This window comes from Perissodus microlepis, chromosome 17 (assembly GCF_051167445.1).
Source record: "Perissodus microlepis isolate ML-2025 ecotype Zambia chromosome 17, ASM5116744v1, whole genome shotgun sequence".
NCBI lineage: Eukaryota > Metazoa > Chordata > Actinopteri > Cichliformes > Cichlidae > Perissodus > Perissodus microlepis.
The window spans coordinates 12,385,281-12,409,227 of NC_140477.1; the positions used below are offsets into that span (position 1 = coordinate 12,385,281).

General features: G+C 40.2%; 1 protein-coding gene across 3 annotated transcripts; it reads left to right on the top strand.

The window, feature by feature from the left end:
* The first annotated feature begins 72 nt into the window (after positions 1–72).
* On the top strand, positions 73–23,909 carry LOC146369272 (hepatocyte growth factor-like). Of its 3 annotated transcripts, XM_084910420.1 has the most exons (18): positions 73–348; positions 4,263–4,422; positions 4,579–4,691; positions 5,268–5,382; positions 10,483–10,625; positions 10,791–10,911; positions 11,050–11,168; positions 14,262–14,433; positions 14,559–14,710; positions 15,640–15,733; positions 16,836–16,975; positions 18,792–18,824; positions 19,063–19,171; positions 19,272–19,346; positions 19,992–20,129; positions 20,284–20,390; positions 20,504–20,637; positions 20,988–23,909. In XM_084910420.1, the coding sequence occupies exons 1-18, from the start codon at positions 285–287 to the stop codon at positions 21,153–21,155; spliced, it is 2,157 nt and encodes a 718-aa protein (XP_084766546.1). In that variant the 5' UTR covers positions 73–284; the 3' UTR covers positions 21,156–23,909. The 3 variants fall into 3 exon arrangements, with proteins under 3 accessions (XP_084766546.1, XP_084766544.1, XP_084766545.1); XM_084910418.1 differs by lacking the exon at positions 73–348 and having other exon boundaries at positions 3,701–4,422; XM_084910419.1 differs by lacking the exon at positions 73–348 and having other exon boundaries at positions 3,701–4,422; positions 14,577–14,710.
* The last annotated feature ends 38 nt before the right edge of the window (positions 23,910–23,947 follow it).

Below are 23,947 nucleotides of genomic sequence, written 5' to 3' on the forward strand. Positions count from 1 at the left end.
AAAATTGAAAAAAAAAAAAAAAAAGAACGGCATCTGGTTTTAATTTGAAATGATTAACCGGAAGTCGTGCTATTTGCCCTGCTGCGCTTGACAGCAGAGAGACGCTGATAGTACAAACTTGAGAAAAAGGGGGTTGACCCGAGGACGTGTGGGTTTTTGGGAAGGTGACATCTGTGTGAGGAAGATAAGTCTTCTGCTCACCATCAGCCATTCAGAACTTCAAACAAGCTCCGAGTGCGTCGCTCTCTTAATCCGGATTCTAACCTGCACCCAAATCTTTAACCATGAGGACATACGTTTGGATTTATCAGGCTTTGCTCTGTGTTCTGCTCACTATTGTGGATACAGGTAGGACTTGAACGGTTCCAGTGGATGATAAATATCTGCACGAACTGTCCGAAATCTGATTGTTTTCCGTCTCTGCTTTTCATGCTTTCAAGTGAGAAATAAATAGAGAAATTGAGAATTAATTAGAGAGAGTGAAGAAACTTGCAGGGAAAAATGAAAAGTTGGAAATGGGAAAGGTGGAGAAATTCTATGTTAATTTTTTTTTAAGGGGGATTCTGACAGTCGTGATTTTTGCTTGAAGTTTGTAGCTGCACTTCGTTTTGTACAAATAATCAGTTTTTAATTGCACACCATGATACTTCGTGCTATTGAATGACCTTGATCACAGACCTCCTTCAGAAAAGTTCCTGAGAAAATAATAATGTCTTACGTTGTTGTTTTTTGGTTTGTTTATTTGTTGTTGTTGTTTTTTAGAAGGAATCAACTTTTTATAACCTTTGCGCTCTTTAAGACTTTGAATGAAATCATCACTCTTTTCACTTTACCTGCTGCTCTAACAGCAAATAGCTCAAGAGTTCACACTGGTGTGATTAAAGTTTCTGTAATTAAGACGGGATCTACAAGTTTCTGCCTCCACATTGAGGACGTGCACGGTTCTAAATTCCAGCTCCAAACCCGTTCCAGCGCACTTTTTTGGAATGAATCTGCTTCTTTGTCATGAAAATCTTTCATGGGTCGTGGTCCTTTTAGTAATAGACACTCCTGTGTCTGTTGGGCTTATGCCAGCTATAGAGAGGATGCCAGACAGCCTGGGGTTCACACACGACAACCGGTCTTGTAAACGAGCACCGTGCGGGCTGCTCCTATATTCACCAAGCGCTGATTATCTGGTGGCTGTCCAGAGTCACATCCGCCCCGCTGACATCTGACCACTGAATCCGTAGTTACCACCTCCAGGGGTGCCGACCCTGACATCTGACCGGCCCGGAGGTGAGGGGAAAGTAATGCGCGGCCCGGACTTTGGCTGGCCCTTTCGTGCGTTTCTCCCGATAGAGAGATGGAAAAGGTGTGTGTGCGTATACGTGTGAGGGAGGGGAGGTGTGTGTGTGTGTGTGTGTGTGTGTGTGTGTGTGTGTGTGTGTGTGTGTGTGTGTGTGTGTGTGTGTGGAGGGTTTAACATCTGGCTGCTGAGCCCACTACCACATTTTGCGCTCTCTGAAGCAGATGTAATGTCTGCGTAATTCCCAGACAGAGGCGCACCTTTAACCTGTTACTTTCCTGTTGTTCATGTAATACAGATTTTCGTCTGCACTGTCCTAACATTTATGTTCTTTATAATGATTATTATTATTACAAAGTGAGGTATTGTTACATAGGAAAGCGTGACTAAAACGCTTATCCAGCTGAGAGTTAAATTCTTTGCTCAAGGGCACCTAAGTGGAAGTTTCTGAGGTCAGAGTGTTGGCATTTCACCTTAGCTATCTGCATTTTTCAAGCTCAGCTAGATACTCCGAGCTGTTCCTCTAACCTGTGGCTGCCTCTTCTTATTAAACCTGATGTCTTTCACTCACTGAGCACCTTTTATTATAATCTTCAACCTCAGCAAATGTTTAGGATTTGGAGATAGCAGAAAGCTGAGTGCAAGGAGAGGAAGAGACTAAGTGAAATCTAATTGAGCAGCTTGGCCAGACATCAGGGCTGAAACAACACTGTGATGCGTGCCAGATGTGGTCCAGTGGAGCCCAAAAACATTAATAACACATCCTCCCCGAAAACCATTTTCAACCACGAGGAGCCTCTAAACGCTCCACAGTTTACAATATCCTAAGTACACACACAGCGTCATGTGTCGGATCTTGGCACAGGAGCGTGTAGCTGTAATTCAGTAGCATAAGATCTTCCGGTGTGATTTATGTTGCACTTGCTCTTAATTGTAAACTCGAAACTATTGTGAGCAGACACACAACCCATCTAAAGATGTTCAGAAGCGTCTTTTACCGAAAGGTTTCATACTGCTGAAAGACGGGATCTTAACTTTTTCCAGTCCGTAAAAATGAATGATTTGCATCACTAGGGGGATTTAGGCTTTAAAATATGGTTTTGTCCTGCTTTTGAACCCAGTTGGAGCTCATATGCATCATGCCACATTGTTCCGATGGTAGAATTTCCTTTTGATGTACTTCTTTCTAGGAAAAAGCTCTCAACAAATGCCTATAAATAAAGCAAGAATGAATTATGTATTTGAAACGTTTCCATTTTTCCACATGAGCATCCAGCCAATTGCCAATAGCTGAGAGACTATGCATAAAATTTGATACATAAAATTTTACTATATTGTAGAAATTATGAGTGATGTTAAAGTTTTCCTATGAAACAAGATCTGCCCCACCCCCCGTTGGTTTTGTTTTTTTGGCTGCCCAATCTGCTCATTTAAAGCACCTCAGACTGATGCAGGGCTTTGCTTCCGGCCACTTTTCGTACTGATTTTTTATCCTGAAACATAACCTGCTTTACCTGTTACTTCAGCTGAGGCTGCGCATTGTATCTAAAGAATTGCAGAACAGCTGAGCTTGGAACAGCTCCAGATTTGCACAAAACACTTCAGTGTGTGGATGCTGACGTGCCAGCAAACACAAGGCTTGAAGCAAACTATATTTGAAGGATGTTTTCATCATCAGCTGGCCACCCAGTTTACTGGATGATGGGGAAATAATTTCATCTTTTCTCCCTGTTTGATGCCAACTCGCTGAAACCAGCAGTCACGCTGCCTGATAACCTCAATGGTGACACCATGAGAAAACTTTAGTTCTTGGCAGTAGCTCCTTAATAACAGCACTAATATTAGAGCAGTGCATGACTAAGGTTTTATACTTTGTTAATGAAGATGCAGTATAGAAACCAAGATCCCTGGCCCACATCAAAAACAGTGGTTACAAATTGGCATGCACAATTTGTGATCTATCCGATTACCAGGACGGCCCAAATGCTATTAATACCCCTGAGTGGAGTGAGGCTTTAAATGCTAATGGCTTCAAAGAGCAATGCCACCTCAATGTCTTATAAGCAGCCTTCACAGAGCTGAACATTGTGCATTCTCATACGAAGATATCTGTGACCAGTCTTCAGGTGCAGAACAAAATATGTGGTGCTAGAAGCTTTGTGTTTTCTGCTTGTAGTCCAAGCAGTACTGAGCATCACCTTTAAGTGGACCTTGGTTACAGGCAGGTAAATATTCAATGTAGACAACAAAAGAGGGATTACATTTGCCAGAATCACAAACTAGATATTTATTTATTTATAATTTACCTTCACAAAACACACACACACACACACACACACACACACACACACACACACACACACACACACACACACACACACACACACAATAACAAGTCTTATACAATGACTATACTGCGAGCCCTAAAATAGTATTGTCCCCAGGGGTCATCGGACTGATCACTCCTGATGATGGGCTGATGGGTTCCCAGACTGACCACTGATTAAATCAGTCCTCGCCAGCCAGCACTTATACAGTGTTCACAAGGACGGCAATGTTTAAGGCTTACGTGCAGTCATATCAGAAGACCCTGAAAAAAATCTCTGGGGCAAAAGTAGTTGCCAGCTATATATTATCAAAGTCCAACAATAAAACAAAATTGGTTTACAAGTTAGATATGCAACTTTTATGGCGATATTAATGATATTTAACCTCTTAAAATCCAAAAGATAAGCAGTGATTTCATCTAGGGTTAAGGATAAGGTTTCAGCCAGATGCTAAACTATGAAATGTTGTCATTGTAAATTAAAAGCCTTGGCTTTTAAACGAGGATGCTTCAAACAGGTTAAAAAGACGTTAAAAACCAGAGAACAACTCCCATATGAGGTGATCCTTGGCGTAAACAGGCTTATTATCCGATCTAATGGATGTTTTAACATGTGCAGATCTCATGTTGTGTCCTTGTGTTTTGCAGGTTGCTGCAGAAAGTCTCGTCAGTTATTACAGAGGTATGAAAAGACTGAAAGCCACATGCTGGTTTGCACAGACTGTCCTCAGCTCCCATTGATACGAACCAGCAACTCAGAGGAACGCTGTGCCCGGAAATGCAAAGTGAAGAAAAACTTCAACTGCAGGTGAATTATATTTAGTTCCTGTGTTTATCTGATTTCCCGCACATGGTTTCTTTATAACCAGGTTTCCTCAGTCCTCTTGTTGTCCTACTGGTATTTACACATTTTTCTTGTTTTATCAGTTGTTTATCTCTCAACTACTTCCTGGGTGTTTTTCAGAGCCTTTAACTTTCAGCGGCACAGCAAGAAATGCCACTTGCTTCCTTTTGACCGTTTCACCAACAATGTGCAGAAGCAGGCCAACATCAACTTTACTTTATACGAAAAAAAAGGTAAATGGCAAAGCCCCAAAAATAACTCGATGTAATTCGCTTTTGTTTTTTTCTCATGAGAACATTCAGGTGCGGGGAGGTATTTACACGGGCAAAATATGTAATTGCTGATTGCTCCTCAGTTTTTTAAGTCTTTGGTTTCTCTGTTGATGCAATAAAAAGAACCGAGCCACCTCACCCCCCGCTGTTTAATCACCCCAGCGGGGAAAGTCGCATGCAAAAGCACGTCGAAGACTTAAGTGGAATATAAACAACAAAAAATCATTGCTTACAGTCAGAGCGCAAAGCTCTCTCAAGAGTCAGCTATGGAATCTAGCACTTTAGACTGTGCTACAGAATTTACAAAAGCTCCCCCCGGTGACATTTAATGAACTTTAGGGAGTCGTCTGTTTAGGGAATAACACACAAGCTGGGACCTACTAAATGCTGGCTGTGAAAAAACAAAAATACAAAATGTACCATATATGGGAAAATAAATTCCAGGAGGTCAAGGCTGTAAAGGCAAATTAACTTTTAATTGCAGGAATTATATCTGAATTAACACATATACTTTTTTATGCCTTTGCTGTTATTTAGATTACATAAGGGAGTGTATCACTGGCACCATGGACAACTACAGAGGAAGGAGGTCATGGACAAAGTCAAATATCACTTGCCAAGCTTGGTCAGATAATAACATCAATGAGCACACGTAAGTCATCTCTCTCTTTTTTAAAAATTTATGCCTTTATTGGTGAGCAATCACAGATACAGAGAAGGAAATGCAAGGGAAAGGGAGCAGCGCAGCCCCATCTGGAACCTACCTGGTAACTCGCTATAAGCGCCATTTCGGCTGATGTGATTTACGCTATAATTGGGATGCTCCGAGTCCCGTCTTTTACACAGGAAAGTCAATAGCAAGTGCATTTTTCCATTCAGATCGTGTTCGAGGAAGAAGAGTTACTTGTGATGCCTTACTCAGCTGTACCCCAGAGGGGTTTTTTTTTAAGGAAGAGAACATGTTAATCATTCACTTCCCCTTACCAGATTCTTGTAGATTTGAAACAACAGGCTTCAAAGCTTGCGTCTCTAATCTCCATGCTTCCACCACCTTCCTGGATGCTCCTTCTCTGTGTCTGACACTGAACAGGCCTCGGCAGCTGATTTATTGATGTTCAGTTCATCCCCTTGCACCTCTGGGGTTAAGGGAAGGCGGAGGCTCAGAGACAGTTGAACGTTTATCCAGAGTTAAGTCAGATTTCTTTCAACACATGTAGCCACCTCCTCCCCGGTGGGGCTGTTTATTTTTTTTGGAGCACTCCAGACCATCAGGTGTATCCCCGAAGATGTTTTCTCCCAGGCACAGCAAGGCAAAATCAGTGAATTTGCAAAGATGGTTCTGTGCCAGGGCCTCATTAGTGGTGCTCGTTAGTTATAAGATATTTTAACTGCAGCTAAGGCGGCGGGGTGGGGGTAATAATAACCGTTTGAAGAAGTGCAGTGTGAAAAAAAGTAGAATGGAGGTAAAAATGAAAGAAAAAAGGTGCAAAGACTTAAAGACTGAAGTCATGTTCTGTCTGATGTCCAGCTGAGCTCACAAAGCCACAATATTACTGAGAGAAAATACAAGGTCAGTAATACAATCAAGAGAATTAAATGTTGATCCATTTTTACCCCCCTTCTTCCACATTCCCCTTAAGTCCTATTTTCATTTCAAGAAGCAGTTATTCACATTCTGAATCCTTTGTCATTGTTTATTTGGCACATGGTCCCAGTCTCCTTCTCAGTTAGAAGGGGACTTCTACCGTTTTGACTTTCGGAGGGTCACAGGGAGCTTACTTAAGGAAGATTTAGTGGGTTACCTAACATGGGACTATCCCGCTGTGTGAGAATTACCACCATAATGAACCACGCACCATTTGAGTTTCAGGTAACTATTATTTTCACGCTTGACTGATCAGTGTGGGGCAGGGGTGATTTCTCAGGAGGTTCCCTTCCCAGAAAGGGACTTCCACCTGTTATCTATATTTAGTGTTTGAACCAAGGCTCCGAAAGAAATGTGCACTGATGTCCAGCCAAGCGTGGAGAATGGAATATTTTTCTTCGTATTAATAATAATAGATAACATTGCAATCATTTATCTGTACCCCTAGGGACTTTCTTTTGTTTTTCTACCAATTTTTCCAATGGGATGTCAGTGAATGCTCTCAGCTACAGGCACATGCACAGTTACAGCTTTGATTTATGATTTTCTTGAATGGAAAATATTTAGCATCTTAGTAGTTTAACCTTTGAAAGTTTAACCTTTCAAAACATAGGGAAAAAGAGATTAGCAACACGCTTAGAACTGCACAGAGATAAATTATTCTAAAAAACAGGGAACTATTTTTCTGTTTTCGAAAACATTTATTTAACCTCCTAGGATCTGGCGTCCATATATGTGGACATCACATTTTGGGTTGTCTAGACCAAAATACAAAATTTTGCTCTACAAGGGCCTCATAGCCACTTACGAGGACATTATACTGCCACTGTTCTACTGAAATTTTAAACAAATATCCTCATATGTGGATCTCATTTTTCTCAGAAACAAAAATCGGGTAAAAAGAAAAAAAAATCTGGTAATTCTTTGTTTTTACATTCATTGGGTCCCAATATGTCCAAATATCAAAGACAAATTAAAAATGCATGCCATGGAAGAGTTCAGGTCTTAGGAGGTTAACAGTGCGGTAGCTAAAATTGTTAGCTAATCATTTGGCAGCTAAAATTGTTAGCTAATCATATGGAAACTGATAAAACCAGTGAGTGTAAAAAATAGTCTTTGGCTGAAATAGATAAAAGTATGCATTAGTAGTTGGCTAACAGTAGACCTATCCACAAAGTAAAAATTAATAGGCCTCAGTTAGAATGCTAAATGATAAATGTCATGATAGTGCTATTATAGAAAGACTGAACAAGTATGGCTAGCAGCTAAAATTGTTAGCTAATAATATAGAAACCAATTAAACCAGTGAGAGTACAAAATAGTCTTTGGTTGAAATGGATACAAGTATGCATTAGCAGTTGTCTAACAGTAGACCTATCCACAAAGTAAAAATTAATAGGTCTCAGTTAGAATGTTAAATGATACATTTCATGATAGTGCTATTACAGAAAGAGTGAACAAGTAGGGCTAGCAGCTAAAATTGTTAGCTAATCATATGGAAACCACTGTGGTTTTGCAAAGGGGCATCTGAACAAACAACAAGGCTTCTTAAAAGGCATCTGTTGAACAGATGAGACCAAAGAGGAGACTTTGTCCAAAATGCCCAGTGCCACATTTGGCAAACTAGCAAGAAACTAGCAACAAAACCTCATACCGATTGTCAAGCAAAATGGTGGTGATGATGGGGGCTCTTGAAGCCACAGCACCTAGGCACCTTGAAGGCTGCGACTCAACTATGAACTTCTCAGTATATCAAAGAATTCAAGAGTCAAATATGAGCCAATGCTTGTCTGAAACTGCAACAATCTGAAGCATAGCAGCAAATCTACAACAGAAAAGCTGAAAAAGAAAAAAAAAAATCAAGGTGTTACCATGGCCCAGTCAAAGTCCAGATCTCAACCTGATTGAAATGCTGTGGCGAGTCCTTAAGAGAGCTGTACTTAAACCGCAAACCTCAATGAAGTGAAGCAACACTGTAAAGAAGGGTGAGCCAGAATTCCTCCACAACAATGTGAGAGACTGATAAAGTTATACAGAGTTGTTGTTGCTAAAGGTGGTTCTGCAAGCTACTTAATGGTGGAGTGTAGTTAGTTTTTCACAAGACTGCATAGATTCTTGTGACTACATGGAGGCAGAGCCAGTGAAAAGTTTCTACAGCGCTTCCATAAAAAGAAAAAATGAAACCAGTAAGTTTGCTTACCATAAAAATTGGAAACAGAAAAATACAGCTGTGCATGGTTGATTTAATTATTAATTAATGAGCAATGCTGTAGGCGTAGATGTGCTGGTTCACAGATGTTGTCACATTTGGATAGCGTCAGGCCAAGCCAGACTAAGCTGTAGCCATATTTAAAAGATGAGACTGAGTTCTCATACCCTCTCTGAAGTAGCAAATTTCTTTAATTTTATATCATTTCCTTTCGGCACAGAGTTTCCCGTTGCACCTTGCTTCCAGAAGTAATTATTTATGCACAAAGATAAATTGTGTCTTGGTCTGCTTGCTTTAATCTCCGACTGCTTTATTCTTCGGATGCTCTAGTACTAAATCACAGCATTGTTCCACCAGGTGTGGGTATTGATAGACATTTTGCAGCAGTTACTTCAGGTCTAGATTTCATCTTGAGTGTTATCCCAAATCCAGCCAATATGTTTAGTCGTCCCCGAGAATGAAGCATGTGCACATAGTGTCTGCCTGTGCTCCGCTGGGAACAGATTTTGGCAAGGAGATGAATAGCTGGTCAACATCTGTTAGCACAACATCATTATGACTAACTTGCTCCCATGCCGGGTCCTTTTTACGGAGCTTTAGCACATGCAGACTTTTCTTTCTTTTTGCAAAGTGAGTAACCTTGTAATTCCATTTATAAATTAAGGATACTGTATTATGATCGAGATACAGTCTATTGAGCTTTTGATTTACACTCAGCAGATGTGAGTTTTGGCCCGTGGAAACTGCTGCTTTGGAGGGGAACAAGTGTTTTTGTTTTAGTTTGGGCTACATGCATAAGTGAGAACTTGGTGTATGGCCTGTTATATTTTGACACATGTAGGTAAAACTATGCGTTTTAATGGTCCTCCCTTTCGTTCTTGTTTGCACTCTGCTTCTCTTGACCAAGTCAGATGCCTGTGATTTCTCCCACCTCTGGGCTGACTGATGTTGTACATTATTAGAGAAATCTTGCATAAGCCTCTGGGCATAAAGGGGAAAGCAGAGCAGACTCCCTTAAGAGTCATTGCCTGAGGTAGTTTTTAGACAAGCTGCTAAAGGGAGGGTGGCCTCTACCTCTTTTACTTTTTTTAATTGTTCCTGCAAGTTGTTTCTTACGTCATTAGTTAAACAATGAACTTAATCCCTTTTGCTCACTCCATTAAGATTTTTGTGTGTACTGGAATCAGTCTCTTCACTTGTTTCTTTTCACTTTTTCTTCTGCCTTGTTTCAATGTCTCCCTGGGTGGGAGGGGGGATAGTGGTCGGCATGTATCAGGGAGTTGCTGACATACCGGCTTTTGGTCGTCTTGCCACGAAAGAAGACAAATTTCCCACACTGTCCATTCAGTATGGGAATCCCCGGACTGTACAGACTTGCTTGGACGGTCCAGGTTCTGTTTCTTAAAGTCTTGTTCACTACGTGGAGCCATTGGGGATTAGGTTTAAACATGTTCACAGGGCAGCCAGCAAAAGACCTGCATGGGATGCTCCAAGTGGTGCATAACGGTGTTCTGTGCTATTGGAGATTGCTGTGCTGTGACAGTCTCGCTGCTTCATACTTGAAGGAGGGGAGATGTGGTTGGAGTCACTAAGGCGATTGTGCAGGAGGTGCAAATCTGGCTAAAGGAAGCATATTGATGCCTTATTTGCATAAGATTGCTGCGAGAGGATGTAAAATGTAACCCGGTCTTGCTATCGTATTTCACAGAGCGGAGGCATACGTCGTAATGTAAATGCCTTTTGAATTTATTTGGGTTGTTACTGAGAGCACTAGCGTGCAGGTGTGGTACCGTAAACAAAACCAGAGCAGTCAAGTGTGCAAGTACTCCCAGAAATGTATTTATACAGCTTACAGTATCAGGTAACACTTTCAGTTATGTGTGTCTACACCCCTGTAGGTTTTATCCAGATAGGTACCCGACGCAAGACCTGAGGCACAACTTCTGTCGGAATCCTAACAACGATCCCGGTGGTCCGTGGTGCTACACCACAGATCCCAATGTACGAGCTGAGGAGTGTGGCATACCACAGTGTTCAGAAGGTGAGACCCATGAAGTATTAGCACTAGAAAATAAGATTTAGACAAATAAAACCAAAGGCGATTCATCCGTTGCGTGGTTCATTTTTTTCTAAAAGACACGATTCTTTTTCGATTTCCTTCATAGGCAAAAGAACATTTTGATAACTGTTGCTTCTTTGTTGACAGATGTCTGCATGACATGTAACGGGGAGGATTACCGGGGCAAAATGGACCATACAGAGAGTGGCAAAGAGTGCCAGAGATGGGACTCGGCAAGGCCTCACAAACACCCCTTCCAGCCCAAGAAGTAAGCTGCAGATCACATAGTAATCTTTCTCACAGATAACAACAGCAAACATCCATGACACAGAGGTAGATCTCATGATTTGTTATGGCTTATTTAAATCCACCTTCTTTTTTTAACATTCTCTGTCCCTCTTTTCAGGTATCGGGACAAAGATTTAAAGGACAACTACTGTAGGAACCCGAATAACCGCCTCCGTCCTTGGTGTTACACCATGGATCCCAAAACTCCATGGGAGTACTGTAACATCACTGTGTGTGGTAAGAGACTGTGCACTGTATATACTCCAAATCTGAGGCTAGGGCTTTGAGGACAAAGTCTTCAAACAAACTGAGAGCAACAAATTATTGTTTTACTCAGATTTATGACTTTATATTGGTTCAAAATGCATTACCCTTGCAGCATTTATGTGTCACACATGTAAGAATGTAATACAGGATTCAGAAGTGAACATATGATTGAGCAAGCTTTGGTTTTTGGATTTGGTTTTTACCACAAGCAAGTTGTTTAAATGTTCAACAGGGAATCGATACATACAAGTTTTGGTGTCTTTGGAGCAGTTGTGGTCAACTGAGCTAAAAGAAAAAAAAAAGGTCCCCTTCTCCCCAGCAAAGTCTCAGAAGACTTTTGTTTATCCGGATGGTTTTTTCATGTGGGCGTTTGCTCCAAGTCATTCTACCTCAGCAAGGGACATTAAATAGGCTGTTTGCAAGAGGGCAGTTATAACTTCACAAAGCTTGAAGTGTTTTACTGAAGCCATTTGGGGCTATAAAGTGGAGGACTACAATAGAGGCTGTTATGCCAAAATACCGCACATTGCAATCGGAAAGTCTAAAAGTTGTTTCAGTGGTGTGAACATTGATTGCAAAATGATGCAATTTTATAGAGAAATTAGAGAAAAGACCTGAAATAATGCACAAAGAGCAAAACAGTTGCATATGCTTCCTTACAGGGCATGTTGGGTAAAGGGATGATTTGTTGAACAGGAGAATGATGGATGTGAATTATATTGTGTGGCCATAAAAGTAACACTTTTTTGGTGGGCTCTTGTTTTGATGCCTTAACTTTCACATTATGGCTGTTGCCATCTGCCATGATTTCCCACAGCTAACCAAGATTAGACAAGAGATCGTAGTTTTACGCTAGCAAAGCACATTCGTATGAGTGCATCTAACAGACACAGTAGTATCTTTGTTCTTGGTGGTAAATACAATATACTTAGAACAGACTTCTTGTACAGTCTTTTAGTACAAGTAAGCACACTCCGAAACATATTTGTTGTCAGATATTTGCATAAAGATTATGTTAAAAAAAAAAAAAGGTCTTCCCAAACTCTAGCAGACAGATAGAAGTGTACTTGGCACCTGTTTGTGGCTCACATCGGCCAAGCCCCTTGTAATGCATAACCTTGAGCCTTTATACAATTTAAACAGATGAGGAATGAGGTGGAATCGTTGCCTCACAGCAAGAAGGTCCTTCCACCGTCAGCCCGGGGTCTTTCTGTGTGGAGTTTGCATGTTTTTCTCATGTTTGCATGGTCTTCTCTCCGGGTACTCTGGCTTCCTGCCTCAGTCCAACGACATGCAGTTAGTGGGGTTAGGTTAATTAGTAACTCTAAATAGCCCATAGGTGTGAATGTGAGTGCAAATGGTTGTCTGTCTCTATGTGTTAGCCCTGCAGCACTGGCGACCTGTCCAGGGTGTACACTGCCTCTCGCCCTAAGACAGGTGGGACAGGCTCCCCCCCATCCCCCCGGCGAGCCAAAGAGAATGGATGGATGAATGGAGTTATATTTTTTTTAAAAAGACCCATATATATGTCACAAAGGGGAAAATGATATATATAAAATTTGTTTTTGTTTTTTTACACCAGGCAGTAAACATGAAGTTAAGCATTTTAACATGTGTGCCTTTGACTGATTCATTTTTGGACCCAGGAATTGCAGTTTTTGGCATCTTTGCGTTGCCTCCAGAAGTTGGCTCTTGGATCTAAAATGTTAAACAGTGAGCTTAAGAGGTGCTAGTAGAGATATTTGCTTTGACAGTTCCTACTGATTCCAGGTTTTGCACTAAGGAAACCCTTCTGTTAAAGGGTCATTCACTGATCAAAAATGACTGTCCTTGAAGATGGAGAAGGTGGAAATCTGAGTGATACTAGGTATGAATGTGCATTTTATCACAGACAGGTATAGCTAACTGGGTTGTGCAGATGAACCATTTGCCCAAAGTCTTCTCCAGGGGCCTGGGTTATAGTCCACGCTGGGCCCTTTATTGCATGTTGTTCCACCCACTCTCTCTCCCTATAAATATATATATATAAAATTCAGTAATTAAAGTATGTGTCTGTTATACACTGTTGTATTCTGGATGTTAGTTAAACTTTTTTTTTTTTTTTTAGTTTATATATATATATAACATGTTGCCTTTATATATAATTGAAAAGACAGAGGGAAAAGGAAATCAATGGAAATTAGAAAAGATGTTGCGAAATTGGAGAATTTGCATTGAAATATTCCCATATGCACACCCACAACCTCACAGAGCATATCTCTTTGTCTCTGTCAGACACATACACGCATTGACTTTACTGTACAGGTTATGATTTACAGCGAGCATCTGCATTTGTCCAGATGTGTGTATCCCTCAATGCCTGCCCTTAGAAAGATAAAAACCACTGACCTGTGCTACACTGTGCACACAGATACTGGCATGCATTACATCAAGCCAAAGAATCCTTTTCCACCCGCCTTCTCGTTTCAACCTCAAAACATTCCCTCGCCTCCTCCATCTTCTCCCATCCCATTTGTCAAAGGCTAAAGAAACAAAGACAGAAATCTGGAAATTGCTCACTGTGTAGTGCTACCCCTGCGCTGCTATGCGGAACACCAGAATTCCATCTAAAGATGTTTGGAATAGTCTGCCAGTGGATAATATCGACCAAATCAGACTGGGTTTGTTGCCATTTTCTTTAGTTGGCCTGCAATAGAGAAATTCACAAGAATCATAATGTCAGTGTTTAATTTTGAAGCAAAGGTATAAATAAGATCAGGCTTCGAGCTCTGCGACTTGTTCTGTCAGCAAGTTAACCAACTTCTCATTGTTGTGGATGACCATACGTGAAAGAATGTCAGGCACCACTGGTATGAACACACAGTAAGTTTCTATTACTATACAAGCAGGGGAAAGGGCTACTGTTTTTGATCATCTGCCTCTAGGTTAAACATGACACATTCTTGTAGGGATTAATATTCCCCTCCTTCTCTTCCTCCCTCATTCCTGACTACAGTTTGCTTTTTCAGTGACTTTCTCTTTTTTTGCATGCTTCCACCTTACAATGACATTTATCTGTTTCAGGTTCAGACCCTACCGAGGACTCCGATGTTGAAGTAACAACTTCCTGTGTCCAGGGAAAGGGCACAGACTACCAAGGCACAATGAATGTCACCCCGGAAGGTGTGACATGTCAGCGCTGGGATTCCCAGTTCCCACATAGCCACTCATTTCTTCCGCAGAACTACAAATGCAAGTGAGTAACGGCTGCTTCATAGCTGCTGACAGCATGGATTCACTTCTAACAGGAATGTCAAGAAGAGTACGCGAGAGTATTTTGTGCATTTAACACCATCATCGGCATCATCATTTAAATTGTAGTTTGTGTGTGTGTTATAGAGACCTCAGAGAGAATTACTGTCGCAATCCTGATGGTGCAGATTACCCATGGTGCTTCACTACAAACCCTAATCAGAGGATAGCCAATTGCACCCACATCCCCAGATGTGGTGCAGAGGCTACACAAAAAGCAGGTAAATTCTATGAAAATTAATTTCTGAGAATTGCTCAATGTTTTTGGGAATGCAGTTGTTTGCTTTGTATAAAAAAGGGAGTAACAGCAAGCATAGCCAATCATGTTTATCTAGTTTTTAAAAAAATGTATTGTAAAAACAACTTAGAGTCTTGTCATCACTTTTGAGTAAAGGTTATGGCTCAAAGCCAGGTTCATTTGACATAAAGCCAAAATCGGCTTTGTTAAATCTTTTTTTTTTGTTATATCAGTTTAAAGAAACACATTCTAAAGTGTTAAATGTTGTTGCTTTCAGACAGGGCCAGATTGCTTTCTTCAGTCTTTAATTTTGAGAATATATATTTGCAAAAGTGTCAATCTTTTCTTCTAAAATTACTAGAATATTTTAAAAGTAAATAACAAAGTACATTCAATCAATTACTAGGAAATTTCCATGTTGAATTCCAAACTACAGATGTTTTAAAAGAGATGTCATGCTTTTGTAAAGTAGAAGAATACTGCTCTCATAAGACTGAGCCACTTGGCAACGGGCTGCCCAACGAATTCCATTTCATGCAAGAATAACAACACCAGACTTTGGCAATAGCTGCTCGTTGTCATTTCCCATGTTTCTCTGCTTTGCATTTTGTAGAACACACACGTCTCAAAGCAGCCAGTCAGTTTGCAACTAAAGACCCTTCTCTGATTCTATTTAAGACCAGAAATAATGAGATTTGGGAGACACCGTTTACACAGAGGCCCATAATATTAAATGGTCCAAACCACAAAGACAAGCATAGACCCAAATTCTTTCTCTGTCTCTGCAAGTACATGAATTTGTGTTTGTGAGTATTCCAACAACATGAAGAGGTGTTTAACCAGCTGTTGGGCTCACTAAGCTTTAGCGCTTTAACAAAGTCATCTGAATAATTTTATCCTGTTCTATCTCAGAGTGTTATGAAGAGAATGGAGAGACTTATCGGGGCACTTTATCCATAACTCGATCGGGGATTCCCTGTGCAGACTGGTCACATCACATAAACAGGTAATGAAATAATTTGTTCTGCAAAGACTTTTGTTGCATTTCTGTTGTTGGCTCCCAGTGCAACTCCAGCTGTACCGAGCAACCCTGCAACTGTTTCCTAGAGAGATTGACATTCTTTTCAGCTCACTTGATGAGTGTTTGTTGACAACTTAGCTCCCATTGCCTTGTGAAAATCCCTTTCAAATGAATGAGGCTAAGCACTGAAAACAAACAGCAAGAGGAAATCAGGGGTTCCACAGGGGTCAATACCAGGTCCAATTATTATTCATCTAGCTGACGAGAGGAAACCCGAGGGTGCTCTCAAAGTGACCCATACTGGGGGAAAGACTGCCCGCTCCAAGGCCGTTACTTCACGCTGAAGTCAGCCTGTTGGAATTACTTAATTTACAGGAATTTTAAAAGCCAAAATGGCACAGACAGATGGACATGTTCCAGAGCCGACCCTTGACCCCAGGAAGTGCTTTCTTAGGAAAGTAGATCAAAGCCAATCAGCTCCCTCCCGTAGAATGCAGCCAGCGAGTCTACTCTGTTCAAGGCTCAGGGTCATACCACGAAACATGCTCAGAGCTACAACTTGTTTAACATTCTCCTGGGAAGTAGAATTGTCTTCACCCCCTTACAAATTATCAGTTGATTAGAATCATTTTTGTGTGCGCGTGTCTGAACTCTTACCAAGTAACTGTTTTTTTACGGGTCTTGTGGATGGCTTAGATGACACACAATTAGATATAAATTCCTACAAATCAGAAGCAAAACTGCATCATTCCATAGAGGATGTGGCTCCTGCTGGTCTGAACCCTGCTGAACGCTTAGACTGCATACTTTTGAACTCCCATGAGCACTCTTCGCAAAACTCTGCGTTTCCTTCTACAGGCTAAGCAGCAAATGTTGAGGATTCATTGCATTATAGGAGAGCCAGAGTCAGAATTTTCTAGGCATTCCACGGTTACTTTCGTGTGTATGTAATATATGTGCCTGACAGCGTTTGTGCAACTCCGTGTACACATGTGCCCACCTTTATGAGATATGACCCAGTATTAGTTTTTGTCTTTCTGCAAAATAACACATGGGATATGATAATCTGTATTTGTGTGTTTTACAGTGGGGATTCTCACTCTACGGTGTCCCATGTAGGGCTGGAGAAGAACTACTGCAGGAACCCAGATCGCGACAGACACGGCCCCTGGTGTTACACCAGTCCAAATAACCGCCTGGCCTGGGATTACTGTAAACTAAAACACTGTGAGTTCCTTAAATAAACATTTACCCTATGTAAGTTTCGGTAAGTAGATAATATCTGTGTTTACCCAAGTAGAATGAGAATGAAATATATCTGTGTATGTGTGTATGTAAATGTGTAGTCAGTGCCAATATCTGATAAGCTTTGATTATGCATGCTTAAGAGCCAAAGACCAACAGGACCACAACTCATCCATACTAATACTAAATACCCACACATACTAAACAAGTGTGATATAACTGTTGACTTTCCAGAACAGATGGATGTTTATTATATCATCCGGTGGTTTGGAGGCCACAGCTTTGAAGCCACAAATATTTAATTTTGCCATAGTCATTTTGGGCTTTTTGATGTTGGATGTGATGATATTTGAGAGAAGGCAAACCTGCAGAGCTGCCAGCTAACACTAGCTTGGTTTGTAATTGGTTCTGTAATTCACTATATTAAATGAGATGCTATTATTTGGCTAATGACAAAAAGCTTAAAGTAAAAACTATGTACCCGAGTGACTTTAACTGCAGCCAAACCCAAACAAAGCAAAACAGCATCATTTCTGGCAGCCAACTCCTTCCTAATGCTTACATTTAAGTCATAAATTCGATGTTTATAACTTAGGTAATATATAAAAAGAAACACCGCCATACAGTCAGTGTAAATGTTAGCTATTAGCCATCAAATCATTTTCATTCTTTGCTGTAAACGTGTTTATTTTTGCTTCAAAGTTGGGCATTTAACATGGGAGTGTATGCATGCACAGTGTAATAGATGGATCACTTTTGAAACCTCAAGATGAATGATCACCATCTTGGTTATGAAAAAAGATGTGATTATAAAGGGTGGGTCTGACTTAAACCACAAGCTTATTGGCTAAAAATCTTTAGCTAATGACTTTCTGTACTGGGTTCATTTTTCATACCCAGAAGCTACATCCATGTTTTGTACCCTCTTTGGCCTTTGCGGATCGATTGGCTTTCTGAACCTGTCTTAAGTGTCCATTAGAGCAACTGCAGTTTTTGGCACTTGGGCATTACCTTCTTTTAAAAGCTTTAAAGGCTGCTTAGGAATATATGTCCCTATTTAATTTTGTGCTAAGCTAACCAGCAAGGCTGTGTTAGGTAGTCTGTAACACCCAGGAGAGAAGCATTGCTCGCAAATCAAAAACATGGCTGTCTTTAAAGGCAGAGAAGCTTGTTATGAAACTGAGGGGTACTAAATGTGCTTCCTTTTTATCAAACAAAGAAGACGTTTTCAGAGCCTTTGGGACTGTTTAAATGGGACATCTGAAAGAACATGTAATGACATTTAGAACAGAAGAAGTGCTGATGTGTGGGTGTAGTACATTGAAATAACACAAGTGATTTAGCTTCGTAGCCTTTACTGACTTCAACCAAAATATCATAATTGTTTTCTTGCACAGCTTTCTGGGCGGCTTACGTAATCTGTTCGCTGTGGTTTAGTCCAATTGGCAGAGAATACACAATGCTCAAACAGCAAACAGATGCGAAAGTCTGTTGCCATTTCATTTGAGGAAACACACACTTGGGCCACTGGACCCTGCATGTTCTTTGGCTGGTTTCAGTAAAGCTGCATTGAATATTTTCCATAATGTAAAACACGTCTTCCGTGAAGTTTTAAGGTCTCGAGCAAATCTATTTGTTGCGGTTGCTGACTAATATAGCCTCCAGCAATTATTTCGATCCAGAGATAAGCCTTTATAAAGTATAAAAGGCTGTCATATTCACTCAGGTTTCATGTTTTGTATGTTCCCTGCTGCTGTGGGGTGTATGTTCATATTGTACTTTGCTTTACTTACATCAGGTGATTCAGCTACAAAGGCTCCTCAGACAAATAGTGAGTATGTCTTTTTTTTTTTCTTTTTACCAAAAATGGTCCTCTTGCTCATGTGCTTATCTCTGATCTCCTTCCTTTCCCCTGTAACTCTCTCTCTCTGTAGATCAAGTCCGTCTGTTGATATTTACCTAACTGAACAAATAGTTTCCTTTTGAAGTTTTAATAAATATTTTCCAATGGAAATGTTAAAAAACTACATCTGTCTAACTCACAGTATCAATTATATCTCCTTGTTTAGTTCAAACGAGGCCCAAGATATCATGCTTTGTGCACATAAACACCAGAATAGTTGGAGGACATCAAGTGCGAGGTACAGATGGCAGCTGGGTTGTAAGCATCCAAAGACAGTAAGTGGTTTTCAGTCTTTGTTCTTTAGAAGCCTAGACCTTCATCCATGTTTATGCTGTGTACTGTGATCGATCCATTTTATTTCTTACCTTTTCCTAGGAAGGTCCATTTGTGTGGTGGCTCACTAATCAGAGAGAACTGGGTTTTGACAGACCAGCAGTGCTTCACCTCCTGGTACTTTCTCTCCTTTTTCAGACTTTACTTTCTTTCTTTAAAAACGCTTCCTTTGCTGCTTCTATCTATAATTGCTTAAAGGCTGCACAGCCAGACAGACTTGACCTGAGATAGGGACCGCATGTTTTGGACTGCTGTTTAACCTGCAGTTGCTTATGTCAGAACTAATCATATTGTCCTTGTGCAATGTCTCTGTCATGTGTAGCACTGGCTTTGATAAAAAAAAAAAGATCCCTTTTTTCTGTAGTAATGTGCAATGCTGCAAGTAATACATATGGTGTAGATCAGCAGCTTTTAGCAGATATTTTGATTTAGCGGGGAGCCTCGAGGTGCTTGAGGCCTTGCCGTTTTTTTGGCTTTTTTCTCTATGAAAAAAATACATATTTGGCATTCAGGAAATGTTATTTTAAGAAAGTAAGTGTGTTTTTGAAAAATATCAAGAGCTAGTGGAATGTGTTAACTAAAAAAAAAAGTAGTATTTGTAAAGACAGTTTTGTGAGATTTGTTTAAAAGAAAGGCTGCTCTAGATCTGGGCAGGATTTCCTATTGAATCCGGTCAGTTGAATCATCGTTTGGCTGTAATCCACTGTACGACTCAAAAAAAACTGTATGACTCTGTCTTACACTGACTCTTGTAATCATCAGCGTTCCAGACCTCCGGGATTACAGTGTGCAGGTCGGTCTGCATCACCTCGATGAGTCTAAAAACCGACCGCGACTACGAGTCTCTCGCCTGATCTGTGGCCCAGATGGCTCCAACCTAGTAATGTTGAAGCTAGCAGAGTAAGTGCTCAGTTAGTGGCTAGTGTCAGCTGATTTATGCTTCTAGTTAAAGAAAAAGACAGTGATATAAAATACTGTGAGTGCTTTAAATGTAAAAAGAAAGGTCGTGCAACATGCTTTGGCTTTTATTTGTGATGATTTCTGTTGGTTCTAGTCCTGCCCCTGTGTCTGAAGGTGCATCCACCATTCATCTTCCCGTGAAAGACTGTCGCATCCCTGAAGGCACCAACTGCACCATGTATGGATGGGGGGAAACCAAAAGTACTGCCTTCTTTCAACCACATGCTGCTTTCCATGTTATTTTTTAATGACAAAAAAAACACTGTTCCTTTTACAAGTTGCTTATTGTGTTTTTTGTATCCTTCTCTGTGCAGATACTGGACACGATGAAGCCCTTAACTCTGTAATCATGCCGATGGTGGAAAACGACATGTGCTCGCAAATCAAAGAAGACGCCGGGGAAAGCAGAATATGTGCTGGCGGGAAAAGGGGAGAAGGCGTGTGTGATGTAAGGATCTCAAATCGCCAAATGCATCCTGAAGCAAAACAACATGGATGTGAACTGAATGCTCGGTGCTTAAAGGTTCATTTCACCACAATTGTGTAACAAACACCATTTATTGGAACTACTTTCTACTGAAGAAATAGTTCCCTTTGTTGAGCAGCAGGTGTTTTAAAGAGCCAAATAACACCTAAGCCTTTTGAAGCCAGTAAGGCTTAAATGGAAAAATATGTTTGTTTTGTGGGTGAACTGATATTTTAAGCATTATATTATTATCATTATTATTATTATTACTATAGACTTGCTTTGGTGTAATTATTGCTAATCCACAGTCTGTCTTTATTTTGTTCTTGCAGAGGGACTACGGTGGCCCACTGGTTTGCCAGGAACATGAGCGCAAAGTCATAATTGGTGTGAGCATCCAAAGGACAAAATGTGCCTCATCACAGCCAGCACTTTTTGTTAATGTTGCTTTCTACTCAGAGTGGATATACAAAGTCTTCAGACTTTACCCGAATGTGTAAAGAAATTAATGGCGTGGTGTGAAAAGCAACCCACAGGGGACTACCATAGCTTGCAAGAGCTGGCAGAGGAACTTGGGCCACAAATCTCCAACATGGATTATTGGGTGGCATACAGAAAATGACTGTATGATAGTGACAAGTTTGGATTTTATGGTGGAATCTGTCGCCATCTGTAGATGACATAAACTAGAAATTGGAGACTGGATGCATCTAATTGGTTCTCGCCCATTCTTCGATTTTGCAAACGAGGAGATCTCGGCGTTGAAGCTCGATACCATTTTCAAAATCAAAGTCTTGTGCACATAAACGGCGTGCAAATTGTTTTTTTGACATGTTCAGAATTTCTGAAGCCATGCAAACAATGACAGTGAGGAGGACACTTGTGATTCAGTATTATCTCCTGGAATATACTTGAACCCAACTCTTTGGTGGTTATCACTTTAGGTAGCCTTCATTGACTGGGACCTTTTCTTTTTTTTTAGATGAAGAAGAAGAATTTTTTTAAGTGTCGAGCTGGTCTTTTTATCTTAAACACAAGCGATGTGGATTGACATAAATGTGGCCTTCATGACAAAAAAAGGTACTTATCTGGTATTAAGGTGATTATCACAGCAACTAAAGGTGTCCATGTCCCAGAAAAGAAAATATATGCGTGAAAATGTCATTACAATCTGCCTATTATGTTCCCTTTGAGAAAATAGCCTTTCAGCCTGGCAGTGCTAACTGTGTGCAGTAGCTGAACTACCTTTTCCCCAGTTAGCTGTAACTATTAGTTTTCCCCATGAGAGGGTCTAAGTAAGACTGAGCAAACTGCTCCAAATCTTATGCTAATATTTGTAGCATGAGAGAAAGAAGAGCCATGCCAAATATAACATGGCTATTTGGTCTCCAGTTTGGAGGGAACTGTGGCCCCTGGCGGGCTGTGTGTGGTCAGTAGGATATTTTATAGTTTTTTTGTTTTGTTTCATGGAAAGCGATTCTGTATGTGGATACCTGCAGATTTGTTTTGTTTCTGCTGTGCTGTATAAATTTATAGGTCTTATAGATCTGGAATATTTTTGGGTCACTCGGTAATGTCAGATTGGCTTATTTGTGCTTAAGTATGTTTAATATTTAAAGAGACTGGTTGCTTCTAAGTAATGTATATTTATTTTTCTAAATGAAAAAAACTGTTCCAAAACGAATTCGTAATTCCACGTGATATTTTGATGATAATTTCTTGTTTCGAAGAATTACAGACTTTTAAATAACTGTGGCGTAAACCTGACATTTAAATAACACAGACCAGAGCAGAATATTAGGTATATATGCCTCATATGGCCAAACTTTAAAATCAAGGATCTTTGTTTCATGGTATTATTTTGCCCACAGGTAAATTTTGAATCTAGGAGGAGGGGGGATATTTTCTTAAGGCAGTGATAGTTGAAATGGGGTGAAGGAGACAGACTACAATTTAAGTTCACATTCACTCCTACAGCCAATTTAGCATCTCCAGTTAACCTAATATGGAGGAAGAGGAAGCTGGAGCACACGGCGAAAACCTACTCAGGTACAGGCTGGCTGGTTGATTTGAACCTGGGATGTTCTTGCTGTAGCACAACTACTGCAGCCACTCTTCTATACTTTATTTTAGCTCATAAAAGGACCTGACAAGAGTTGCTGATTAATCCAGTTTTTGCTCATATTAATAAAGCTTCTTTCGGCTGATCCCTTATAAGGGGTCACTACAGCGGATGGATGTGCATATCTGATTTGACACATTTTCCTGCACCCTCCGAGGGATTTGTGTGTCCTTTCAAGCTCAAACCAGTGATCTTTTGTCTGTTAGGTGAATATGTTAGTCACATTTTTTCTTTAACATTGATATTAGTTATTAATGGTGTTCCATGCAAAGGGATAAACAAGATGAACAAATCATCAGGGGAGGGGAAAATCCCTACATGAAAAATTAGAGCATAATTGACTTTTGACACTTTCAACTTAGCATTACACAGATTAGAAGAAATAAATATGTGGTTTGCTTAAAAGACTCTCATTCCCACAACTTTAGAATAACCAGAACCTAACCTAATGATGCCCCAAGTGGCCTTGTGTTTCTCAGCTATCAGCAGCAAAGTAGCTGTGGGGATGTTTGTGCATGTCGCAACAGCATTTAAAACCTAAAATTCTAACTCTCAATTCTAAGATAACTGCTGCAAATATCATGTTGGAAATGTTATAGTAGAGTCACAAAAAATGATATATTTGGCTGTAAGTCAATGGGTTTTATGTTCTAACCAGTGAGTAAGTCATTTGGCCAGGATTCACAGGAATTCTTGTAAAGAAACAAACGGTATTCAGTATCATTGTATGAATGCAAGCCTTTAATAGTCTCACACAGGTTTCCAATCAAAGTGAAGGTCTGTAAAGTGGCTAATTTATGGAAAGGTAGCTTCCTGAAAGGCTGATTAAACAGCTAAAACCAATACTCATGTGGCAGACCGTGAACCACAACGAATGCTCTTAAGGTGCCGTTGCTGTTATTTAATTTTCCTTAATATAAAAAGCCTCATACGTTCTGTAAATTACAAATTGTAATTTTTGTAAATATCATACTTGAGTATTTTTATTCCTTGATCATTCTGTTCAAATGTTTGTATACTGTAAAATATAACAGCTGCTATTTTGTGTTAGTGATTTGTTTCATATTGGTGATCTTTCCCGAAATTTGTAACCTTTTGTAATTTTCCTATTTTAATAAACACCTTAACATTACACTAAGCTGTATTCCGTCTTAGCGCTTGACATATTCC